This window comes from Sesamum indicum, linkage group LG12, assembly GCF_000512975.1.
Source record: "Sesamum indicum cultivar Zhongzhi No. 13 linkage group LG12, S_indicum_v1.0, whole genome shotgun sequence".
NCBI lineage: Eukaryota > Viridiplantae > Streptophyta > Magnoliopsida > Lamiales > Pedaliaceae > Sesamum > Sesamum indicum.
The window spans coordinates 4580052-4601996 of record NC_026156.1 but is presented as its reverse complement, the minus strand read 5'-3'; the positions used below and the strand labels follow the sequence as shown (position 1 = coordinate 4601996).

Sequence of the window (21945 nt, the reverse complement as noted above, 5' to 3'; positions counted from 1 at the left end):
CGTCATCGGAATCACCGCGTGTCCGACTTAATTTACCTACTTCTCTTCTCTACAAATGAATGCCTCTGTTGCATGCATATGCCATACTCTTATCATCGTGACAGACAACGACATGAGATGGTTTTTGCCACCGACATTCTTCCAAATCATAAATCAAAGGTAATTAGAGATAGAGGAACGCCCCAACGTCAATTATTGTTATTTCCAACAATGTAAGTGAATTGCATTTACGAATGTATTTATTCATATGAAGGACAAACATATACACATGCTGTGTCGAGTGTTCACACACATCATTCTCCTCAGAATTTGTCAATACACATATCTATACATATACAATTGCCATTGACAACAATAACAATATCAATACGTTGTCATAATAAATCAAGCAAATATATAATGGAGTGGTAATTTAAATATAAATCAAGTTCGATTGAACCAAATCAATTATAAGATAAAGATGGTTTTTTTCTAAACAGTATATTAACCACACAATAAGTATATTACACTTATCATATAATTTATTTAAATTTAACTAAACCCATTTTGAATTAGAAATTTTCCGAATAATTAAAGGTAGGACGGAGAGTTGTCGCAATTTGAAAATCATAATTAGGTGAGCCCAGCAAACGTACAGGAAGTTAAAGAAATAAAGGGAGTTAGGTAAATATGCATAAAATGTAGTAACTTCTCATCTCAGCATATAATTTATTAAGGACGTAGTCCTTTCCTGGTTAATCAACAGGACTTGGTACTGCCATTCCTCTTCCTCGAATGCCTAATTACAACTAAAGAGTTTTAGTCCAATTATCAAACATTGAGGCCTTAAATACCTATTATATTAATTATTAGGAATAATTATTTCTTCATTTTTTAAAATTTGATGAATTACAGTTACACACCTTGTCTAGCAAGTACATATGACATCTCCCAACAGTTGGTGAAAGCTCCTATAAATACACCTCCTACATTGCTAGCCCAAATCTCAAGTTGAACTTGCTGAAATGAGCAATTTTTTGCTTGCATCAAGTGATGCCATTTGTCATAAAACTAAAATGTCAGAATTATAGACGCATGTAACAGTGGGGTTGAGAAGCAAAAAGTGGTCAATTCTTAGGGAGGAGATCCCCAGGTTGTCCAGGTGGTCGTTGGGGCTTCACTAATGCCCCAAGCACGTAGAGGCAAAGGCACACCATATCCCACTGATTCTGTGGACCCTACTCACACCAGCACCTCTTCTGGGAGATTGTTGTCCATCCCACTAGACAGGCTCCGGCAGATGACCGATTGCAGTTTGGAACAGATGGAAAAGATCCTTCAAGCTCATCTGGAAGGCATGCTAGGTGTGGAGATCCCTTTACCCCTCGTCGAGAAAGTCATGGTGAATTTGCCACAAGATCCCCTCGATTAAGTCGTCCCGTAGCCGCAGGAGGATGCTCGTGATAAATGGAAGGCTCACCTGCAATATTTGTTTTGTCGACTTCTTTTGTAAAGTACTGTAATGATATATAAACATAACATGAAAATGATCTAAAAATAAACTATATTCATAATATTTATCATTACATTGAACTAGATGGCCTACAATAGATTACAGACAATTAATCCACTGACTTTTTTTATCACCTATACTAACAATTTCCCCATAGGGATGACCTGACCGCTTTATGTTTGGACTCTGGCCTGCCCCTAGGTAGGTTTTCTTCCTTGTTGACCGTGGATCAGCAACTTGGGTTTCTAAGCATTCCTCGGCTTTGAATCTCTTGGGCCTGTAGTCTTTTGGTGCATAAGTTTTTATTGATAAATAAGACAACAAACTAATTACATTTTGAAATATTAGGTGTTGAGCTAAAATTAAAGAGATCATATTCAAATTATGAATTTAAGATAAATAATATTGATAAATACATTATATATATGTATGGCGTTGGGGGCATATATATTGGAACAAATTTTTTTTAAAAAATTAGCATTTGATTAAAATTGATAGATAATAATAATAATAATAGATAGATAGATAGATAATGAGTTAAATTTATTTTTTGACCCCATGTAATATGGAAAAATATCATAAATCTCTCTATAAAAAAAATTTAGTATCATCCCTATATTATGAATAATGACTCACACCACCCTCTAGTGAACCAGAGCCTATTTTTTTTAGAAATAATAACTAAAATGCCCCTCCTGGTCAATCTAGGCCAATTAAAATATACTTATAATATATAAAATTAAAATTTCATATAGAAAAAATTACTTTTTTAGTTTTTAAATATGCTCAATATTGATTTTAGTCTGATAAATTATGTCCAATTTTTTGTAAGTCCATTTTCAAAATTGATGAAATTTAGTCCCTCGGTGGCCGAAATTTTGACCTTTAACCGAAAAAATGACATGGCATGCCATTTGAATATTTTTTGTGGTTTTTTTAGTTCTACATTGCTTTAGAAAATGAGTTGGATGATATATTGGATGAATTATATTATATAAATGATTAAATTTTATAAAAATAAAATTGTTTGTAATAAAAATAAAAATATTATAATTATTATAAAAATATAAAAATATTATATTTCACCATTGTAGTGATGGGCGATGGAGATCGCCCTCGCTGGTGGAATTTGCCTTTGGATTGAAAATTGTTATGATACAATTCTCATTGTAAGTTTATTACTTAAATTTCTTATTGTGAATAATGTCTCTAACTATTATATTTTATTTGTTCCAACATGGCTTTAATTGTTTTTTATTTCTAAATCCAACTGTGATATTTCTATCTGATCCATAACTCGAAAGAAAAAAGAAAATTTGAATACTCATAAAGATACCACTTACTGCAACAAAGAACTAGCCTCCTTGCTTAATTTTTACTCGCAATTGATTATCCACATCACTCATTTCTTTTTACATGTAACAATACAAAAAAGAAATCATTGAAAATTAAAAATATTTGTACATAAAGCACTCAGAGAATATAAAGCAACGAAAACACAAGCAATAATGCAAAAAAGAAAAAGAAAGAAACATTCCATGTAAAGTGGAAAGAAAATAGGAGAATGAAAATCATCGGAGCAGCCAATGACTTGTCGCGCTCAGATATGGTTTCTTCCTTTTTCTTCTTCTTTGGCTATTCTTTGAGAATGAGCTGTCTGGAGGATTTCTTTTATATTGGAGTCGCGTTTACAAAAAAAGGAAGCTTCTGCAGAAGTCGCGCCTTTGTAGCATCACTTTTTTTTTTGTAGTACATATAAAAAGAAGCGCGTACGAGGGATTAATAACCAGAGTCTCTTCTTCCACTCTCTATTTGTTCTTCCCTTTCTTCTTTCCCTCTCCACGTAGTCTCTGTCCATGGAAGAAGAATTCAATCGAAAATCGCCAAGATTTTCAAGGAATAGAAGAAAGGCAGTGAAATTCTCAAGTGTGTCCAAGGGGTTAGACTTTGCATTTCTTATATTCCTCACTTCTTGGAGTTTAAAGAGGTCTTGTATTTCTACCCAATTTCTTGTTTTCAATTTTCTTGAATTAGGCTTTGGTTCTTGATATAGTATAGGGAACAAGTGAATCTCGGAGCAGTACAATTTGATTACTCAACATATGAACTCTTTTTGTCCCATGATTTCTTGGTATGATGAGGTACCCGTTTCTTTTGTTCTTTCTTGCATTGTTCTTTTTCTCATGTTTGCTTGAGGAGTTAACCGATTCTTTTTCCCTTTCTTGTTCTTTTTTCTTTTTTCTATTGAGGACACCTTGAATCTTGGAAAATCCAAAAGGTAGTGCTTTTGCCGACAAGATTGTTGTGGGCTATCTTCTGGAGGTTTGTGTTCCTAATTTTCCTTCCAAGATTTTCGAATTTTTCTTCTGCATGTTTATGAGGCATTTTGTTACAAATCAAGAACTTGAAAGTAAAGCAAGGAAAAGAAAGATGCATTGCAGCAAATTCAAAACTGTTACAACTACGAAGAAGAACAGAGTGAAAAATATATAAAGCCAAACCCCGACTAACTTAACTAACAAATTTCTAAACTACTAAAAGAAACGGAAAACAAAAATGCACTTCACAGCACCACGTTTTTGTCACTATATTCAAAAACAGAGAGCAAGTCAGGTACTGATCTTCTTCTTTCTCTACTGCGATTCTCTGCTTACTGGTTATGGTTTACATAGTTCATCCAATTTGGTACTATATTCAAAAACAGAGAACAAGTCAAGTACTGATCTTCTTCTTTCTCTACTGCGATGTTCTGCTTACTGGTTATGGTTTACATAGTTCATCCAATTTGGTATGAGATATAATTTCTGGACGTCGTTTCATTGTTATTTGTTTGTGTAACTTCAATAGTTTTTGTCATTTTTGTAGTTTTCAACACCTCTTATCTTGGAGTTCTGCATGAAGATGATGACTGCTTTCATTGTATACCAAGGTTACTAATATTCTTATCTTAAATATATTTTTCTCTTATTCTTAATGCTAAGCATATTCACCTGAATTCATAATACTCGACTGTTGCTTTTTATTGAAATTGATGGTATGGGTTGGCTTGATTTTCCGATCCCCCTGGATTGGGATAGGAAATAAAGTTAAGTTTCAGCAAAATATGTCTGTTTTATGTATACTAGTTGCATATCTACCTTTGTGTGTCAATTAAGTTCTTAATAGTTCTATATTTACCTCTGTGATTATAATGGTACAGTGATTTTTTTTTTCTGTTAGTGCTTAGTGGTATTTTCTCAAATTATTTGAACTAGTTGTCCTTGGTTCGTATGCACTTTAGTTCTAATTAATTTGGCTTTGTTGTGTATAAATCACCTGTTACAAGCAAATATACATACTGATGTTGTTGGTTATACCATGTTGATGGTCTAACACAATCTAGAGTGAGACTACTGTTTGAAGTTAATGGGGAACTCATGTTGTGATATCTTGACTTTGATTAGTGACTCCGGGTCCATTTTTGGAGCCATAAGTAACCTTTTCTTTTCCTACTATTATCCATATTACCAACCAGATTCGACTTCTCCTATCTTAATATATGTGTGTGTGTATATATATATATATATTGTGGTTTCACTGTAATGTAAGTGCCATCTAGCCACTCTCTTTTACTTCTACTTTAGCTAGAGTATAATAACCTTTTTAAATCATTAGAAGCTTGCGAATGGATCAGCAGTATTCTTTCTTAAGCGCATTTGGGAAAGATTTCTTGAATATGAAGTATTTTCGCTGTTGCTTACTTATGTCTGCACCTAGAAAACTTTCTTGGTTATAAACTATTTTTGCTATGTTTCTTATGCCCCTGGATCTAGAAAGTTTCTTTTTTATGAAGTATCATTGCTATATTGGTTATGCCCTTTAATTGGAGTATTCTATGAGCTAAGGTTAAGTCGCACCCAATGATTATCTATGTTCTTTTCTAATATCTTAGTTTCTTTTACAATTATGTCTTAATCCATATTATAGGATATGGAGGCAATATCTGATTTTGTTTGCCCATAACACATATAGCATATAATTATAAAATGGTATCAATTTACTTGAGAAATCATTTTTCAGTTCTATGTATAACAGCTATTTTATTTTGATATATAGATAACAAGCACTTATGGTATCAAATTATTTTATTAGTGTAGGTGATCTATATTCGTTTATTGGAAGATTGAGGGCCTGAGCCTGATTTTGGTTTGTCAATTTTGTGCAAACTAAAGTAATCTCAAATTCTTATGAATTGTGTGGAATTCAAAAGGGTTAAGTAGAAAATTTAAGCACTCAACTAAAACACACATTGGCTGCTATTATAATGCATTTTGACAACATTTAGAGCCTAATGGCAACCGCCGTATCAATAGTTTCCTCTCGATTTGTTTTTCTATCTGAAAAGTGATCCATGTTCCTTTCCACTCTACTCTGTCGATTCTTCCCCCACATTTGAAAATCAAAAAGTGTTGAATTCATTGTGTTTACAATTTGTAAACTTCAAAAACTAAAGCCCTGCTGTTATTTCTGTGGAATGCCCTTGTTATCACTATTGTAATTTGTAAGAAATAGGAATATGGATTTTTTTTGTTGCTAGGAATCCGAAGGATGCATGTGTAGTGTTGAATGCCAATATGAAGAACAAAACTTCATTCTTTTTGAAGATTTACTTTGGTTTATTCATTTTGTGGGGTTCTATTCGTGGGCTTGCTTTAGAATTTTTTTATGTTGTTTATTTATCATTTTGTATGGATGTGCAGAAAATCATGTTGTCATCTTGACATCTTTACTTTTGCAGGTGTATCGTAGAAAAATTTATTAGAAATTCTTTACTATACAATCATAAACTATTTATTTGTGAACTTTGATAATGGAACATTATGCCAAAATATAGGACGGTCATCCACATGCCACTTTTATTTTCTTTTAATTGGATTTGATAACTCTTTCTTCAATATTATATAATTCGCAAATTTGAGGAATGATTTTCTCGGAACACACAGATTTGGCAAATAAATAATCTTAAACCTGAGAAATACTATGATTTTGTTTTTTTAGGAACTTATTAACAAATTTGTTTTTCTTATCAAATGCCTTCATTTCTAAAACATGTGCCTACCACAAGTATTTCACTTTTTTATTTCTCTTCTAATTCAACAAGTTTTTCACTTGCACATGCATTGAGTTGCTTGTAAATTAATATTCTTTTCAACTATTTTCTTCTCAAATCAGCTTGTGGTGCACAATTTTTTTTTTTATCCAGATAGTAGCCTATGATGAATGTTTTTAGATAAATGCTTCAGAACTCCTAAAAAAGCCCAATTCATTTTTGTTTTGATAACAAAATGGTTTTTAGAATTTTCAACAAAATAGTTTTTATAATTTCAGAAAAGCACTTCACCGGACCTTTTTCCCTATAAGTTGATGAATTCCACGTGTTTTGATGATTGATTTAAATGTTTTTTTAAGTTTTCGAGAGCATTTTTAAAAAGGTGTGTCTTAATTATGATATTTATCAATTCAAATGCACATGTATTCAAGAAATAAATTAATCAAATTGGCATGTAGACAACCGTCAATATTTTGGCATTTGATGTTTTATTAATGAAGTTCACAAATAAATTTTGGCATTTGATGTTTTATTAATGAAGTTCACAAATAAACTAAGTTGTGTTTTGTATAATAATGATTTTCCGACAAATTTTACTATGATACACTTACAAAAGTCGGATGTGAATAACATGACAAAATATGGTGGTCTGCAAAATTTGTACAAAATTTTAGATATATGACATTGAAAAGTTCTAAAAAGCAAACCTTAAAACAAAACCCAACTCAATGAATAAATTGGGAATAAATCTGCGGAAAGGTGGATAATTGTTCTCCAATTTAGGCATTTTTAACTATTTTGCATCCAACGTATTTTTGGTGGCTTAAAAAAATTTATGTACTTGTTCTTTTCAAATTAAAATAGTGAGAACGTGGAGCTTTTATAGAAATTATAGTAGATTTTTGGTTTTGAAGTGCACAAAAAGAGAAGACAATGGTTTTCCAACTTTTTGGATTTTCAGACATGGGAGAAGTTAACAAAGAGGGAACGCATAGGAACATAGGATACTTTTTAAGATAGAAGAAGAGGGAGAGAGAGAAATGGATCGATATGTAGTTTGCCATTTGGTTCTAAATGATGTTAAAGTACATTATCTTAGCCGGTGTGTTTAGTGGAGTGTTTAAATTTCTTACATAAACCTTAGATGTCCCACACAACTCTTAGGAGGACGAGGTTATTTAAGTAAGCACACATGGCAAATCAATGACAGACTCAGAGTCCATCAACCTCTAATTGACGAGTATAGACTGGTTGCATGTTTCTCATTCTTTTCCTTTTGTCTTTTTCAGGCTGACGTTAAATTGAAGATGAAGATGTCTCAACGCAAGAGAAGAATTTTTCATTCCGTGAGACGTTTGAAGGACGTATGCAGCTATCTAATGTTAAGATACATTGTTGTAAATTAGACTACTTTGTTTAAGGGAGCTTTGGCCTTCTCTGTAAATTTGTATAGTTTGTTGTAAAATGAAATGAAAATTTTCTTCCAAGAGATGTTGCCTGATTTCATAAATCATAATTAAGCATTCGCAATCCAACTCGTCGTACCTCAAATGCTGATAATCAAACATTAAATTCAAAAGTCCTAAAAACATAATCTTTTAACTCATCATGAACAAAATCAGAACACTTTCTTTTTTCTTTGATGAATAATGCTTTTTATATTTCGCACCACAAGTACCAATCTTTTGATATGAAGAACAAAGTAATTGAAACAATACTACTAAATAAGAAAAAATAATTATAGCTCCCTTTTAATTAACATTAAACGTGGGATTTTATATATCAAATAAATAATATAATCTTCACTTTTTCCTTTGGAGATACCAAAGTAAACATCGATTAATCAAGTCGACTTCGCCAAGTTCTTTTGCTTTTGAATTGGTAAAGGAAAAGAAAAATGAAGGACATAGCTGAAAGCACCATTCGCGGTCTGCTCATCTTGTGCTCGAGGGTTGTCATTTGTCGTGACTGTTGGCTTATAACAGAGCTTGTTGATGCAGTCTGAAACAAATCAATTTCATAGCCATCGGAGTATGATTCCATTCCTTCACCCACAAGTTGCCAAACCAAGCCGCCGCATTTTTACCTCGAATGCAAGCAAGTACAGAGAAATAATCAGTAAAACGCTTAAACTAAAACTACTACTATTAATTCTTGTAGAGAGAGACTACTACTATTAATTCTTGTAGAGAGAGCCATTATGTAAATTTGAAGTTGATCCTAGTTTCTGTATTGTTCTGAGAATGGAAATGGGAAAAATGGGGGAGTATAGACGGTTATTTATAGGTCATAGGTGTCGGGCCAGGCCGGCAAGTTGTATTTGTGGTAGGCGAGCTAAGTTAAATGGAACGGGAGAGGGAAGTTTGTACTGAAATTATGGAAAGAATTTAGCAAGATATAAAGACGGAATAGAAATACATTCGTGCATCACAAGAGGTTGTTTGAGTAAATTAAAATGATGGTGAGTAGGTACATAGGGGTGAATAGAATAAAAGAATGTGAATGGCGAATTATCAATCCATACAGTTGGAATTCAATGATGGTTCAAGTAAGAGAAATGGTGGGAAGGGCAAGATAGTCATTTATATCCTATTTTTGAGTTTGGCAATCACAACTCTCTTTAATCAAACTCATACATTAAATTTAGGCCTAGTGTGTTGGATTGTAAAGTTTGTCCTAAAATCACATCCAAGTTCAACGACCTTGGATCCAACATTTTTGTCAGAGGTAAGATTATTATTTTATAATTCTTACACGCACCCTAAATATAAATAGTTATTAGTTGATATTTTATTGTAATTGATAAAAAACTATTTTGATAGTAAACTATTTTTGAGCAATATTTTGAATCACATTGATGCTCCTAAAAAGCAACAAGCATGCACGGCCAAAGGGCAAGAAGGCCTCAAGGTAAGGAGAAGGCCAAAAGCGCAAGCTCTTGGGTTGACCGGAGATTAAGGAGCACGTTTTAGAAGTGTGAATAAGCTTAGAAGGCCTGAATACCTGCCCGTGTGGCAATCCACTTGTGCTCGATAAGCCTAGTCTCCACTTGATAAGAGCTAGGACGGAGCATCTTAGTATATGACAAGTCCGCTGTTTAGACTCCAAATGACTAAGGAACTTCAATAGAATTTGCTGCCCAATTAACCCGCCGGAAATGCGGGATGCTTATATGCGCTGGGAGATTGGCCTTATCTCTGAAGGAGAATGCCCATCCCAAATGAGGTAACCTGCAAAAGATGGGGGATCGGGTCAAAAGAAAGAACAACCATGTCTCTTGAGTCACGTGTACATATGACGCCTCCCAACAGTTGGTGGAAGCTCCTATAAATACACCTACGTTGCTAGCCCAAATCTCAAGTTGAGCTTGCTGAAATAAGCAACTTTTTTACTTGCATCAAGTGATGTGATTTGTAAACCCAAATTAAGGGAAAGCCACAAAACTTTTAGCCGTCAACACCAAATTCTCATATCCAGTTGTTTTGACCCCCACCACTTCTTGCATTAATCATTTAACTTTTCCCTAATTGCCGCATTAATCACACTAATTAACTTCATGTTTTGTTTCAGGGTTAAGCTGTATATGCCTGTGGTTTTTATTAAAATTTTTTTACTCAAATTAAATCTAATCACATTAAACAATCATATTTTTTAAGAATTTTACATCCTTTCATATTATCGATATGTCTTGAACTTTTGATTAATTTAAAATAATATAGATTATTCTCGTGTTCTATAACTTTATGTGTATGAAAATCGTATATTTAATTATTTTAAATTCAACCAAATAATAAAAAATAAAATCATATGCCAAATATAATAACATTTGTCAAAGTGATGCGGAAAAGATTTAATCCCAAAATAGAACATACTCGTTGTATGTGTAATTGCTTAAATTTGATAGAACCCAATTCGAATTAAAAAATTTCGAGTTTTGTTTAATCTCCCCGTCCAACTTTATAAAGCTTCAACTTGAAGTAATGCCATGCTTAGGAATCACTAAACCTATCAAGTTTTCACACCATAGTACCAAGACTTTTGGGGTTAATTACACTTAAACCCTCTTTAAAAATATATAATTAAACTTTTTTATTAAAAAAAAATAAAATTACACTTACATCCTCTTAAAAAATTTATTGTTTACACCTGGTCTCCTTTTGTTAGGATTTTGACGAAAAATACTAATATTAGCTAAAAGCTATATAAGTTTAATTGTATCTCTCATTTACATTTTATATAATAATTTTGTATTTATAAAGCGAAAAATATAATGATGTTAACTTCACTCCATTTATTACATATATCTGTTTATGAATATAAAAAATATACTTGAGAATATTAAATGAGAGATAAAATTAATTTTTTTTAACTTTTTATTGTCAGTTTTTAGTTATCAAAATTCTAACGGAAGGGGATTGGGCTTAAATTGAGAAATATTTTCGAAGTGAGTGTAAGTATAATTTCAGAACTTTACGCAAAAAAGTATGACTTTTTATTTTTTAAGGGGATTTAAATGTACGTAATTTTAATCCCGAAATAGAACTTGAGCAATTCTAAACTATATTATCTACGGAATTGACTTTTCATTTTTGTCCCAATATCCCACTTTTTGCATTGTACACAAGTTATAAATCTTGATAAATCAGCAACTTTGATCAAGGAATTGCTTCCAGTTATTTGCTAGCTAGCTACTTCATATTAAAAAAAAAAAAGAAAATCAACATCTATGACTTCCTTCAGCACGTCGCCCTTCTTGCTAGCTAGCTTTTCTGATTTATAGCGGCATTGTCAAATTTCGGCATAGAACTTTCCCATATTAAAATACACTATCGTCATTGCTGCTTCATCAGACAATCATCCTAAATGATTAGTATACATCGAATGTTCAACATTGGATCATTAAAATACAAATTCTTCCATATCATCCCGAGTATCATCCTTGAAGTTCGCTACTCATGGTTTGCAACACAAGTTTCTTACATGGTTGTCGTTGATAATTAATTAGGCCTGTCCTTAGCTGTTATACCCGATATATAGAGCTGATAAATGCTGCTTTGCCTAATCCATGGTAGCGTTCGTCGACTTCAAAATTGTATACGGGAGTGAGTCATCATGGCTGTTGAGAGGCAGCATAGCATGTCATCAGAAGCAATTCTTGAGAACGTGTGGGCGAATTTCATTTCCAAGAACGACGCTAATTTTACAAAGCAGGGTACGTTTGAATCGTCTAAATCGTGGGAAGGGTTGCCAAGCCTTGACAGAGATGAACCGATGGAAATTTTAGAGAGGTTGCCTAGTTTAGGCCGATGGATATCCATGGGAGCCGAGATGTGGGAACAGCTTCTTGATGGAACCATCATTCCTTCAAACAACAGCATGGAGAATATTGTCGGATCAGAAAACATGTCCAAGGATTCAATTAAAGATGCTGATGATACATCAAAAGCTGAGAAAAAGGTCATAAAGCACTACAGGGGTGTAAGAAGGCGGCCATGGGGTAAGTATGCAGCAGAAATAAGGGACTCTACAAGAAAAGGAGCAAGAATTTGGCTTGGGACTTTTGAGACAGCCGAAGAAGCTGCCATGGCTTATGATAAGGCTGCTTTAAGAATTAGAGGCCCCAAGACACATCTAAATTTCCCTCTTGAACAAGTGGCTAAGGCATTGGGAATTTCTTGTTACGACAATATTTACATGACTTCGTCATCTAAGTACACTACTGATCAACCTGTCGGTTCTATTGCTACATATTTAAGCTGTCCTAACATCATTTCTGATCATCGAAAAAGGGTAGCACGGGATGGGCAAGTGGAGGAGGACTCATTTGTAGCTGAAGAACCAGCGCAGAGGAGATCAAGGGGAAACGACGATGTCTTAGAGTTTGAGGATCTTGGCAGTGAATATTTAGAGAGTTTGTTGTACACTTTCTGATAGAATATGTAGTCGTCTAACTACTTATATACCATTTGCAATATGCCACTGGCAGATTCAGTCTCTATAATTATTTCATTAATGTAGTTCAGGTGTAGCATGAGAATTCTTTTTTCCCAGTCATAAGGACTGGGATGCAATAATATCAAATTTAAAACTTATTACTTATCTACATAATTAGGATAATAATCAGCAATAATCTCAGGTAAATTCATGTGTAGTCATTGATATACCAAATACGTATGGTTTTATTACGTCCATACGCAGTCGTACATATGAATTGTGATAAAATTAATTGGCTACACTATTCCAAGTAGACCGGTCGCGGGGCATGAAGTCCGTGTACGTAAAAGTCTTATATATCATCTACATTTCTGGCATTTTACGTCCTTCAATTTCGATTTTGATTTAAACCCATCCGATCTGCTGATGTTTATCAAACAAAGGTCATGAAAATCTTGCGTAACACCATACATGTTTTATGCGTGAGATTTACACCCACTGCCACACCTAAATGACTTATGTCAAAGCACGTGCACCTGTTCTTTTAATGATCCAACATTCGGGTTGAGTCATGAATTAAAGAACTTGCTAATTTCTCCTAGATTTCTAAGCATTGTAATGAGAAGAGAAGCTGAACAAGGTTCGTCATCTGAGACTTGTGAATAAGGTGGCCGAACATTACCTGATGATAGTGCCACGTCAATATCATTTTTGACAGAGCAAACCTTCTGTCCGTTTCCTATCTTGCACAAATTTGAACTTCGATTTTGCATTGAAGCATGATAATTTGTATAATTCACTCACCAGTTGATCCCACAGTTTATGGCTCCAAACTGAAAAATGGCAATGTTTCAATACCCGTTTTACAGGTCCCACTTCATATGAATATGATCCTTGGGCTAATACAACCTTAAATCTCCAATTTTACGCGATCACTAGTTGCACACACAATCGAGATTCTTGAATACTATGTAGGAAATGACGGTGAAGATAAAAAAGCACTGAACAAATTAAGTGCAGTAATAAAAAAGCAAACGATTATCGTAAGGCATTTTTGCTTGGGAGTACCTGCAATACGCAAACACAGAGGGGAGCACCCGCAAGCATACAATTAAGTACACCCAAAACTAGAAGAAATTACGATTCAACCCCAACCCTTATATGTCTCAAACCATCTCACTTGACACACTACTTGCATCATCAGACAAACAGTTTCTAGAATTATCCAAATGTTTTTGATCGCGATCAAGTGTTGGAGTGCTCGATGAAGAAGCAGCAGCAGCCACGATTTCAGGAGGGAAATTGAGGAGAGCCTTTGTGCCTCGCATTCTAAATGCCGCCTTATCGTAAGCCAAAGCAGCTTCTTCGGCTGTTTCGAATGTCCCCAGCCATATTCTTGCCCCCTGCCGGTTGGAGTCCCGAATCTCGGCTGCGAACTTCCCCCAGGGCCGCCGCCTCACGCCTCTGTAGTTCTTCTTTGTGACGGAATGAGACGGGCGGAGGTTAAAACTCTGACTCCTGATCTGATGCGAAGAAGTGTTTAAGGCATCAGGCCTCGTTGAGGAGTTGGTGTAATACGATTTCTTGAGAATCATTCTCATTTAGAGGCAGAACCTGATCGCCCTGACCGCATGATAAAGCCATACTCACAATCAAGACTTGTGTCTAATTCCTAGCTGAACCCAAGGGACAAGTGCGTTGGAGTTGGGGTATATGAGGAGGTTTTGGGTTATTGCTGTGTTGTAAGAGGGTTGTTTCAAGAACTTTGACTTGGTGGAAAACTAAGGAAAGACGAAAAGGAGATGAACGTGGGGGTGGGGGAGATTGATTATTCTTTGATGCTATTACAATTCAAATTGCTCTTTTATTGGTCTAACAAATCTTATTAATTATTAGGTCCAAATAATTTTTGGTCAATACATAGAAAATGAAACACCCGCAGATGAATTTTCAAGAATACCTGACAATAAATATTGGGATTGTCGGACAATTTAAGATGCGACCAACACTTAAACAAATATAAAAAATTGATCAAATTATATAATATTTTATATGTAATGTGAATCACTTGGAATAGATGAATTTGAAGTGGGGAAAAAGATTTCGATGGAATGGAATGTAAAGAGGCCCTTTTGTCTGTAGTGATTTCTTATCTATGGAAACTTTAAGTAATAAAATAAAATAAAGAAAAGGAAGAATTCAAAAGGAGAGTGCAGTGTGGGTGTTTCCAGCCAGGTCCCTTCTCGTGGGTAATTACTTGTTGTCTGACGTCAGAATGATTGCAAATTGCACAGAAAAACCTCTCAATTATGACCTGTTTTGGAATTCCAGCAACATTACGTAATCCCGGTCTAACTTCTAAGCTTTGGCGGACCCCATATCTAGCAAAACACCAATCAATCATCTCAAATGCATACGTGATTATTTGTGATTTTTAATTTGTTTCGCTAAATTTATTTGAAATATTTTTAAGAGTTCAAAAATGTTAAATTTTATTTCAAGAATAAATATTCAAAATGTTAAATAGATAAGATATTGGAGTTTATAAGATATTATAATGTTTTACAAGTAAGCTCTTCGTACTGAAATAACGGGATAAAAGTGTAATAGATGATAATTGATCTAATATGTAAAAATATTAGGTAAAACCAAATATGTGATATATTTAATTTTTTTAATGTGTTTTTTATATTTGTTTAGGATGAGATATTAATCTTTAAAATGGGAAAAAAAAATTAACAAAAATTAATTTATCTGAAGAAAGAGTAGAGAGGGAGATTGTAGTGATTGCATTTCAGAAGAAGCAAAGTCAAAATCAAACAAATCTGTGTTAACTGTATTGGGACCTCTTTCAAACGTGTGTTGAGGAAACAAGGAAAAGATATGGATCTCACGTGTCCCCACTTTGACGATGGGAGAACATATCACCTCACTATTAAAGGACTCGGGAATTCTTCAGAGCCTGTTGAGATCTCACGGAATATGAGTTTTTCAAAGAAAGATAAAAATAAAGGCTTCTGATAGGCTCTCAGGATTGAATTATCTAGCCCAAAATGATAGAGGAATCCATCAACACTTTAAGCCCAACAGCCCAAAAGAAAAGGAGACTGAATACAAACCCCAACCTTTAGGATAAGGCTGTTTTTTAAGGGCAGATAGCGACAGTTATTCAAGAATCCTTCATTACGTTTTGTATTTAACATTATGGACATGAATGAAAAGAGCAGTGAATAGTTTCAACAGAAAATTCATTTTCTTCCTCTAATTTTGTTGAGCCCTTTCTAGCTCAAATAGGTAAAACAGTCTATCCTAATTCATACCGTATCAGCTTCGTTGCCAGGAATTGGGCCAAGAGAATCTAAACAAAAAAAGGGGAACTCGTTCATTCTTTTTCTAACCAATCAAAGAAATTCTTAATTCTATAGGGTTGAATAAAAATTCTTTGTCCGGTTCGGCCCAACAACATTTCTTAAATTGATAAACCTCAAGATCTTAGGTTGAGTCATCAGTGCGCCAAATCAGATATCATAGTACATTAGTTAGAGAGTAAGCAATCCTCAGCTTTTGATCATCTTTTCCCTCCACACCTACCCAACAAACCATCACCACTACACCTAATCTGTTGAATTCAACTTGAACCCATATTCTCTTCTCTGTCCTTCAATTCGAAGGAAAGCAAAGTCTCTTGTTACGCCAATCATTGTCTACGTTGCTAAAATCCCATTTGCCAAACCCAAGATTCCCCTGATATCCTTCCTTACACATGAAGCTCTTACATTAAAACAACACTATGATGTATATAAAGATACACCATCGGCATATGCTAAACCAACACTTTCCCCAACGAAAATGACAACTGCTAGGTTTATTAAGTGTGTGACGGTGGGAGACGGTGCGGTAGGGAAGACATGCATGCTCATTTCGTACACTAGCAACACGTTCCCAACGGTATACATACATAACATGAAACGCTTGCTGATGATTAGTATGAATTCGATGGTATTCATGTTTCCAAATAGTACTATAGATAAAATTTTGTGTGATATGTTGGTTCATGCAGGATTACGTTCCGACCGTGTTTGATAACTTCAGCGCCAACGTCGTTGTGGATGGCAGCACAGTGAACATTGGCCTCTGGGATACGGCAGGTTATTCGTCTCAATCCGTGAATTGTATTTTTATTGTAAGATATGCATATGTATATATGAATGAGGGCGTTAATCAATTTTCTGAAATATTTATGGATACAGGGCAAGAAGACTACAACAGATTACGGCCTCTAAGTTACAGAGGAGCTGATGTATTTTTATTAGCCTTTTCTCTAATCAGCAAAGCCAGCTATGAAAACATATACAAGAAGGTATATTTCTCCCTTATACACATTATTTCTCCCTTGTATATACGATCTCTATTTTGAATCAATGCTCTTACATCCTCAAAAATGTTGTTTCTGTTAATTGCAGTGGATGCCCGAGTTAAGGCACTATTCTCCAAATGTACCAATTGTCCTGGTCGGGACCAAACTTGGTAATCTTTCATCATTAACACGCAACATTAATTTTGTTTTTACTGCACAGAATTGCTGTGTTTTTCATTTTCAATTACTCTCAAAGCAAACACCAGCAGTAGTAACTATGTTGTACCTGGTGTGCATTCACAATACAGACTTGAGAGAAGACAAGCAATTTTTAAGTGATCATCCCACTGCACTTCCTATAACTACTGCCCAGGTATACATATAGATGCCCCCTGCATCCCCTCTGGCTCAACATTAGTCAATTCCGCTGTTTCTGTCTTCTCTTCTCTTCTCTTCCGCAGTTGAGAAATGATATAAACAAGAAAATTCTAACCCAGATCGGGTTTGGTCGAACCTGAAAATGTATCTGCTCTGTGATTATTTAGTTTGTACAAACCTGATTTGCGTAAAACAATTAGCCATAAAACATCATAATTTCATCCAATTCCATATATAATTCTGAAAACAGGGTGAAGAATTGAAGAAAATGATTGGTGCAGTAGCTTATATTGAATGTAGTGCCAAAACTCAACAGGTGATCATCACATATTCCTTTATTTTTTTCCCTTAATTACTATGTATATATTTCCTTAATGATTTCTTTTTCTATGCAATTTAATTTCCAGAATGTGAAAGCTGTGTTTGATACTGCAATTAAGGTGGTTTTGCGACCCCCAAAACTGAAGAAAAAGACGTCCAAGTCCAGAAGAATATGCACTTTCCTCTGAAATTCAACAATTAATATTCTTGCATCCATACATCTCCCTACTCAAAATTTTCTCTTATTTCATTTTTCAGACATTAAAAATTCATCCTAGAATTTCTTTTTTGGGGTGCCATAATATCTTGTAATGTATAAAAAGGGTAATGGAGATGCCTTTTGTGACGATATTTTCCCTTAGAAAGTATCATGCACCCAAAATAATACATAGTATTATTATTAATTAACTTGCATCGTAATTACAATTCAAACTCATTAATTATCTTATGTTTAATTGAGTTGATAGAAAAGGTTAGATTCCATCTTATAGTGAAGTAATGGAGGAATAATTGTTTGACATCCTATTATGTAGGTATATTTTTTGGAACGTGTTGTGTACAAATATTCTAATTCACTAGGAATATTTGTTAAGACCCTGATCATTACAACATTTGTTTTACCAAATACGGGCATATACATACATGGTTAAGATTAATTAAACAGTATTAGTTGCAAAAGATAAATCTTAAAATTTTGGGGTTTGTGTTGGAGTTGAAACCCCTAATTATAATTGTAGTGTAGGTAGTGTGGATAAGCATCTGATCCCAGTTGCAGGAGGTCAATAAAAGTTCTCGTATAACATGCACACCTCAATTTCCCAGGACAGAGAATATATATATATATATATTCATATATATTGTATTCAGAATGTAATAAAGGATGTATCCGTGTTTTGCGGATCATGCATGACCAGCTCCTCTTTTATTTATTTCTTATGTTGTTCCCTGTTACAAATATGCATCAACCACCTACATTATGTTATCATTTACATCACATATCAAAGAAATGTTTAGCGTGTAGTATATGTGAGATGTGAAAAACTATTTATTATATACACACAAGAACGACGTGTTACGATAACTAATTAAAAATAAATAATTCAGTTTAAATTTTTAGATGGAGTGGTTATTATACAGAATCGAAGTGAGTAAAGAGGAGGCTACCATTCCAACTGCTGCCGCATACAATTCCTAAAACAAATAAGTAAAAAAAGGGTGATATCACAAAATTTTCAGTGCAGATTTAGTTGAGTATTTAGGTGTTGAGGGAAGGAGTTTTAGTAATATTGGTATTGCATGTGCAGCAGCAATGCAAATTAGTGCATTAAGGCAGGCAGGGGCTGTTCAACTTCACCAGCATTTACTAACACCACGTTTGCATTTACTCATCCCTGTTGCCGCATTCCGCGCAACACTCCCCACCCCCACCTCTTGTAATTAAGGCAATCCGGCCAGATGGTAATTATGTGATTTCAGGATATAACAGAAAAAGTAGAAAGGCAAGAAGGGGCAATAGAAGATGTGTTAATTTGTTGCAGGATACATAGCCAAGAACAAAAGTAAAGGTAATTAGTAGATGCATCATGCATTCCATACATCATCCATGCATTTTTGGGGCAGACAAATTGGGAAGAAGAAAACGTAATCAAAGAGGAAGTTTAAAGCTGCTGACATATATAATTAATTATATGAGAATATCGATTGCATTAATAATTAATTAATGGCGCTCGGCGGAAAGTACGTAAAAGCCCCTCTCTCACTCTGTCTCAGTCAGACGACTCACCATAAATGAAGTGGAGTTTGAGTTTGGATCACAAGTTATGAAAAAGGGAAATTGAAGTGAAGTGGGAGTATCTATCAACTACTATATATAAGCAGCAGCAGCCCATCATGCCTCTGTCCTCTGTCTACTCGGAACTCAAACACTTGTGTGTGTGTGTGTGTGTGTGTGTGATGGGGGATTATGATTCTGCGTTTCCCCCCATTTCCATCACCCCTATATCAGATTCATCACCCAACCCCACCATAACCCTTTTCACCCAATCATAATCTAACCAAAAATATTAATTTTAATTGTACTTGAGTTAATTATATAACAAATTTAATGTTTTATTACGTGATCACTGTATTTAAGAACTGCCCAATTATATGCAAAATACCCGCCCTCTTCCCCCTCATCACCGGGCGCGCATCTCTTGCCCCTCCTTGCCACCTTTTCCGCCCTCTCCCTCCACTGCCTCCCCTTCTCCCTCCCCGCCCGCCCCACACTTTTTTTTATAATTATTATTATATATATTGTGTATATATGTATTAATATATAATTTATAATTTCTTTCTTGTAAAAGTTTATTTTTATATCTTATAAATTTATTTTTATAACTTGTATAAATTTATACTATTGATCTAATTGAAACAGATGTGGGCCCTTGATTTTATATATAAATATGCAGCATTAGATCTAAATAAGAAAAAATTTAGGCCCTTGATTTATTTATTCAATTGTAACTGTTGATATATATTGCAAACAAGATCTATGGTTCACATTTTAGGGTATAAGAGTTACTTTATAGGTAAAAATTGCAGAAATATGTTGTTCATTTTTTCAAAATACAAGGGTGTAAATTGCTAAAAAAAGTTTCTGTATATAATTTTTTTTGTTATTTCAACAAACATAGGAGATAAATTACATTTTATCCTATAAAAATGATGAAGAAAATGGGAGCGCATGCAGACACGAGTGAAGGTAAATTTGAATGTCGGAATGGGAGGGACACCAAATAGACCAAACAATTACTGTCCATGGATCTTTATTAACTTTGAGAGTATGATGCATGGGGAGTTGCAAAGCTTATAAGTAAAAAGAAAACGCACACACATTCAGATCCAACCGATAACGTCAGTCGTCAAATGGGATGGGAAGGTGAAAACGCCGTTCCAACTTTCCTTGACAAATAATTGTATGTGGTGGAGTGTATCAATGCACTTTCCGTCCCTGCAGTCAAATATACAATTAATACATATCATATTCAAATCCAACTTCATTTACTTAACAACATACATAGTTTGAAAACTGCATCCACACTGAGGTGATGATCATTTCTTTCTTGTTGGACTTCAATGCAATATATATATTTCTCTTATTTCTATAATTTAACTTAAATATTCCTCTCAATTAATTACATCTACACTCAATTAACTACACAAGGTTGAATTAATTCAGTCTTCTTTCAACTACTAGCTTATTGTGGTTCGTGGCACTTTAATTTGGACATAAATTGCTTAATCAAAACCACTACTGCATATATATGTCTTTTCAGAAAATAAAATGGAAAATGAAGAGGAAAAAAAAACACATTCTTGGTAAAAGAACTCGGTAAAAAAAATGAGTATTAGCTACAATTTTAATAATTATAAATTAAAAATTATGATGAATAATATTTATTGACCACAATCGTTGCAAATATTATGGCGTGCATGACCATAATTAATAATTAATAGGTATGATTATTTTTTTAATTATGATAATTAACTGTTGCTAATTAGTTATGGCAATCTAATTATTATATGATTTTATCAATCGTTTTAATCCCATTAATCATATGAAAAGTATACTCATTTTAGTTATACATAAGTGATAGCATGATAAGTATGCATAATTTGTCTTATTGTGTTGAATTTAATTAGGGTTAGAATTTTTATAAATTTGGGAAATTACTTTTATATCAATATTTTATTTTATTTTTTATATATTTGGGTAAAAGAAATCCAAAGAGCACTCGTTTCTGTCTTCCTTAATCTGCCACCGCTTCCCAGAACCCTACGTGACCATCTTGACTTTCCAACACCCTCTTATTAATTTAATAATATTTATTCCCCGCAAAAACCTCTTTTGTATTACAATAATATTATTTGATATTCATGTAATCTTCTCATCTCTTTTCCTCCATTTATCTTCTCACTTTCTTCTGCCAAAGTAAAAACCCTCTCCATTGAAAACTGCACACAAACAATATATATATATATATATATAAAATCTCAAACAAAGAGAAAAACTGATCATCAGCTGATACAGTACAACCCATATCTCTTTCTCTCTCTCTCTCTCTCTCTCCTGTGTGTGTGTGTGTTTGTGATGAGGTCTGCAGCAGCAGCACCCATGACCCTCGTGCATTAAGGGCTCTCTGTGTGTGGACTCTGATGAAGATTCTAATATAAGCCCCGGCATGTGATTCTTTCAATGTTCTCTTTGCTTCTCATCCCGGGGGGAATTTGCTTCTGCATGAGTAGAGAACAAGTATTCTAGCTAGCTAGCTATCTACCTACTTCATTTTAATGCATATTTGTAAGGAAGGGTATGGGGCTGTCCTTCTTCAC

The 21945-nt window shown here is 34.1% G+C and overlaps 4 protein-coding genes and 1 long non-coding RNA gene across 11 annotated transcripts in view; 4 read left to right on the top strand and 1 right to left on the bottom strand.

Moving 5' to 3' along the window:
- Positions 3256-8116, top strand: LOC105175594. 5 transcript variants are annotated; one of them, XR_848914.2, is made up of 5 exons: positions 3258-3431; positions 3546-3633; positions 3742-3814; positions 4358-4421; positions 7871-8116. It is a non-coding gene; the product is annotated as an uncharacterized LOC105175594 (long non-coding RNA). The 5 variants fall into 5 exon arrangements; XR_002288164.1 differs by having other exon boundaries at positions 3259-3431; positions 3546-3623; XR_002288162.1 differs by having other exon boundaries at positions 3256-3431; positions 3527-3814.
- Positions 11302-12579, top strand: LOC105175644 (ethylene-responsive transcription factor ERF091). Its single transcript, XM_011098146.2, has one exon. The coding sequence runs from the start codon at positions 11694-11696 to the stop codon at positions 12510-12512; it is 819 nt and encodes a 272-aa protein (XP_011096448.1). The 5' UTR covers positions 11302-11693; the 3' UTR covers positions 12513-12579.
- Positions 13501-14331, bottom strand: LOC105175593 (pathogenesis-related genes transcriptional activator PTI5-like). The gene is given in 2 exon segments (XM_011098081.2): positions 13501-14066; positions 14068-14331. Coding segments are annotated over 2 exon segments (477 nt in total). The 5' UTR covers positions 14160-14331; the 3' UTR covers positions 13501-13681.
- Positions 16212-18005, top strand: LOC105175592 (rac-like GTP-binding protein RAC13). The gene is made up of 7 exons (XM_011098080.2): positions 16212-16463; positions 16576-16663; positions 16766-16875; positions 16979-17042; positions 17181-17245; positions 17501-17566; positions 17658-18005. The coding sequence occupies exons 1-7, from the start codon at positions 16365-16367 to the stop codon at positions 17757-17759; spliced, it is 594 nt and encodes a 197-aa protein (XP_011096382.1). The 5' UTR covers positions 16212-16364; the 3' UTR covers positions 17760-18005.
- LOC105175591 (WUSCHEL-related homeobox 9) overlaps positions 21638-21945 on the top strand; it is a 3159-nt gene continuing 2851 nt past the window's right edge. For all 3 annotated transcript variants that reach the window (XM_011098079.2, XM_011098076.2, XM_011098075.2), the window contains exon 1: positions 21638-21923. The gene's annotated coding sequence lies outside the window, so the exon portion shown is untranslated. The remainder of the gene's footprint in view (positions 21924-21945) is intronic.

Bases quoted from the DNA above. Each gene is read 5' to 3' on its own strand.
- LOC105175644 (XM_011098146.2), top strand. From the start codon at position 11,694: ATGGCTGTTGAGAGGCAGCATAGCATGTCATCAGAAGCAATTCTTGAG.
- LOC105175592 (XM_011098080.2), top strand. From the start codon at position 16,365: ATGACAACTGCTAGGTTTATTAAGTGTGTGACGGTGGGAGACGGTGCG. The intron at 17,246-17,500 runs GTATACATATAG...TTCTGAAAACAG, and splicing joins TTCCTATAACTACTGCCCAG to GGTGAAGAATTGAAGAAAAT. The intron at 17,567-17,657 runs GTGATCATCACA...TTTAATTTCCAG, and splicing joins GTAGTGCCAAAACTCAACAG to AATGTGAAAGCTGTGTTTGA.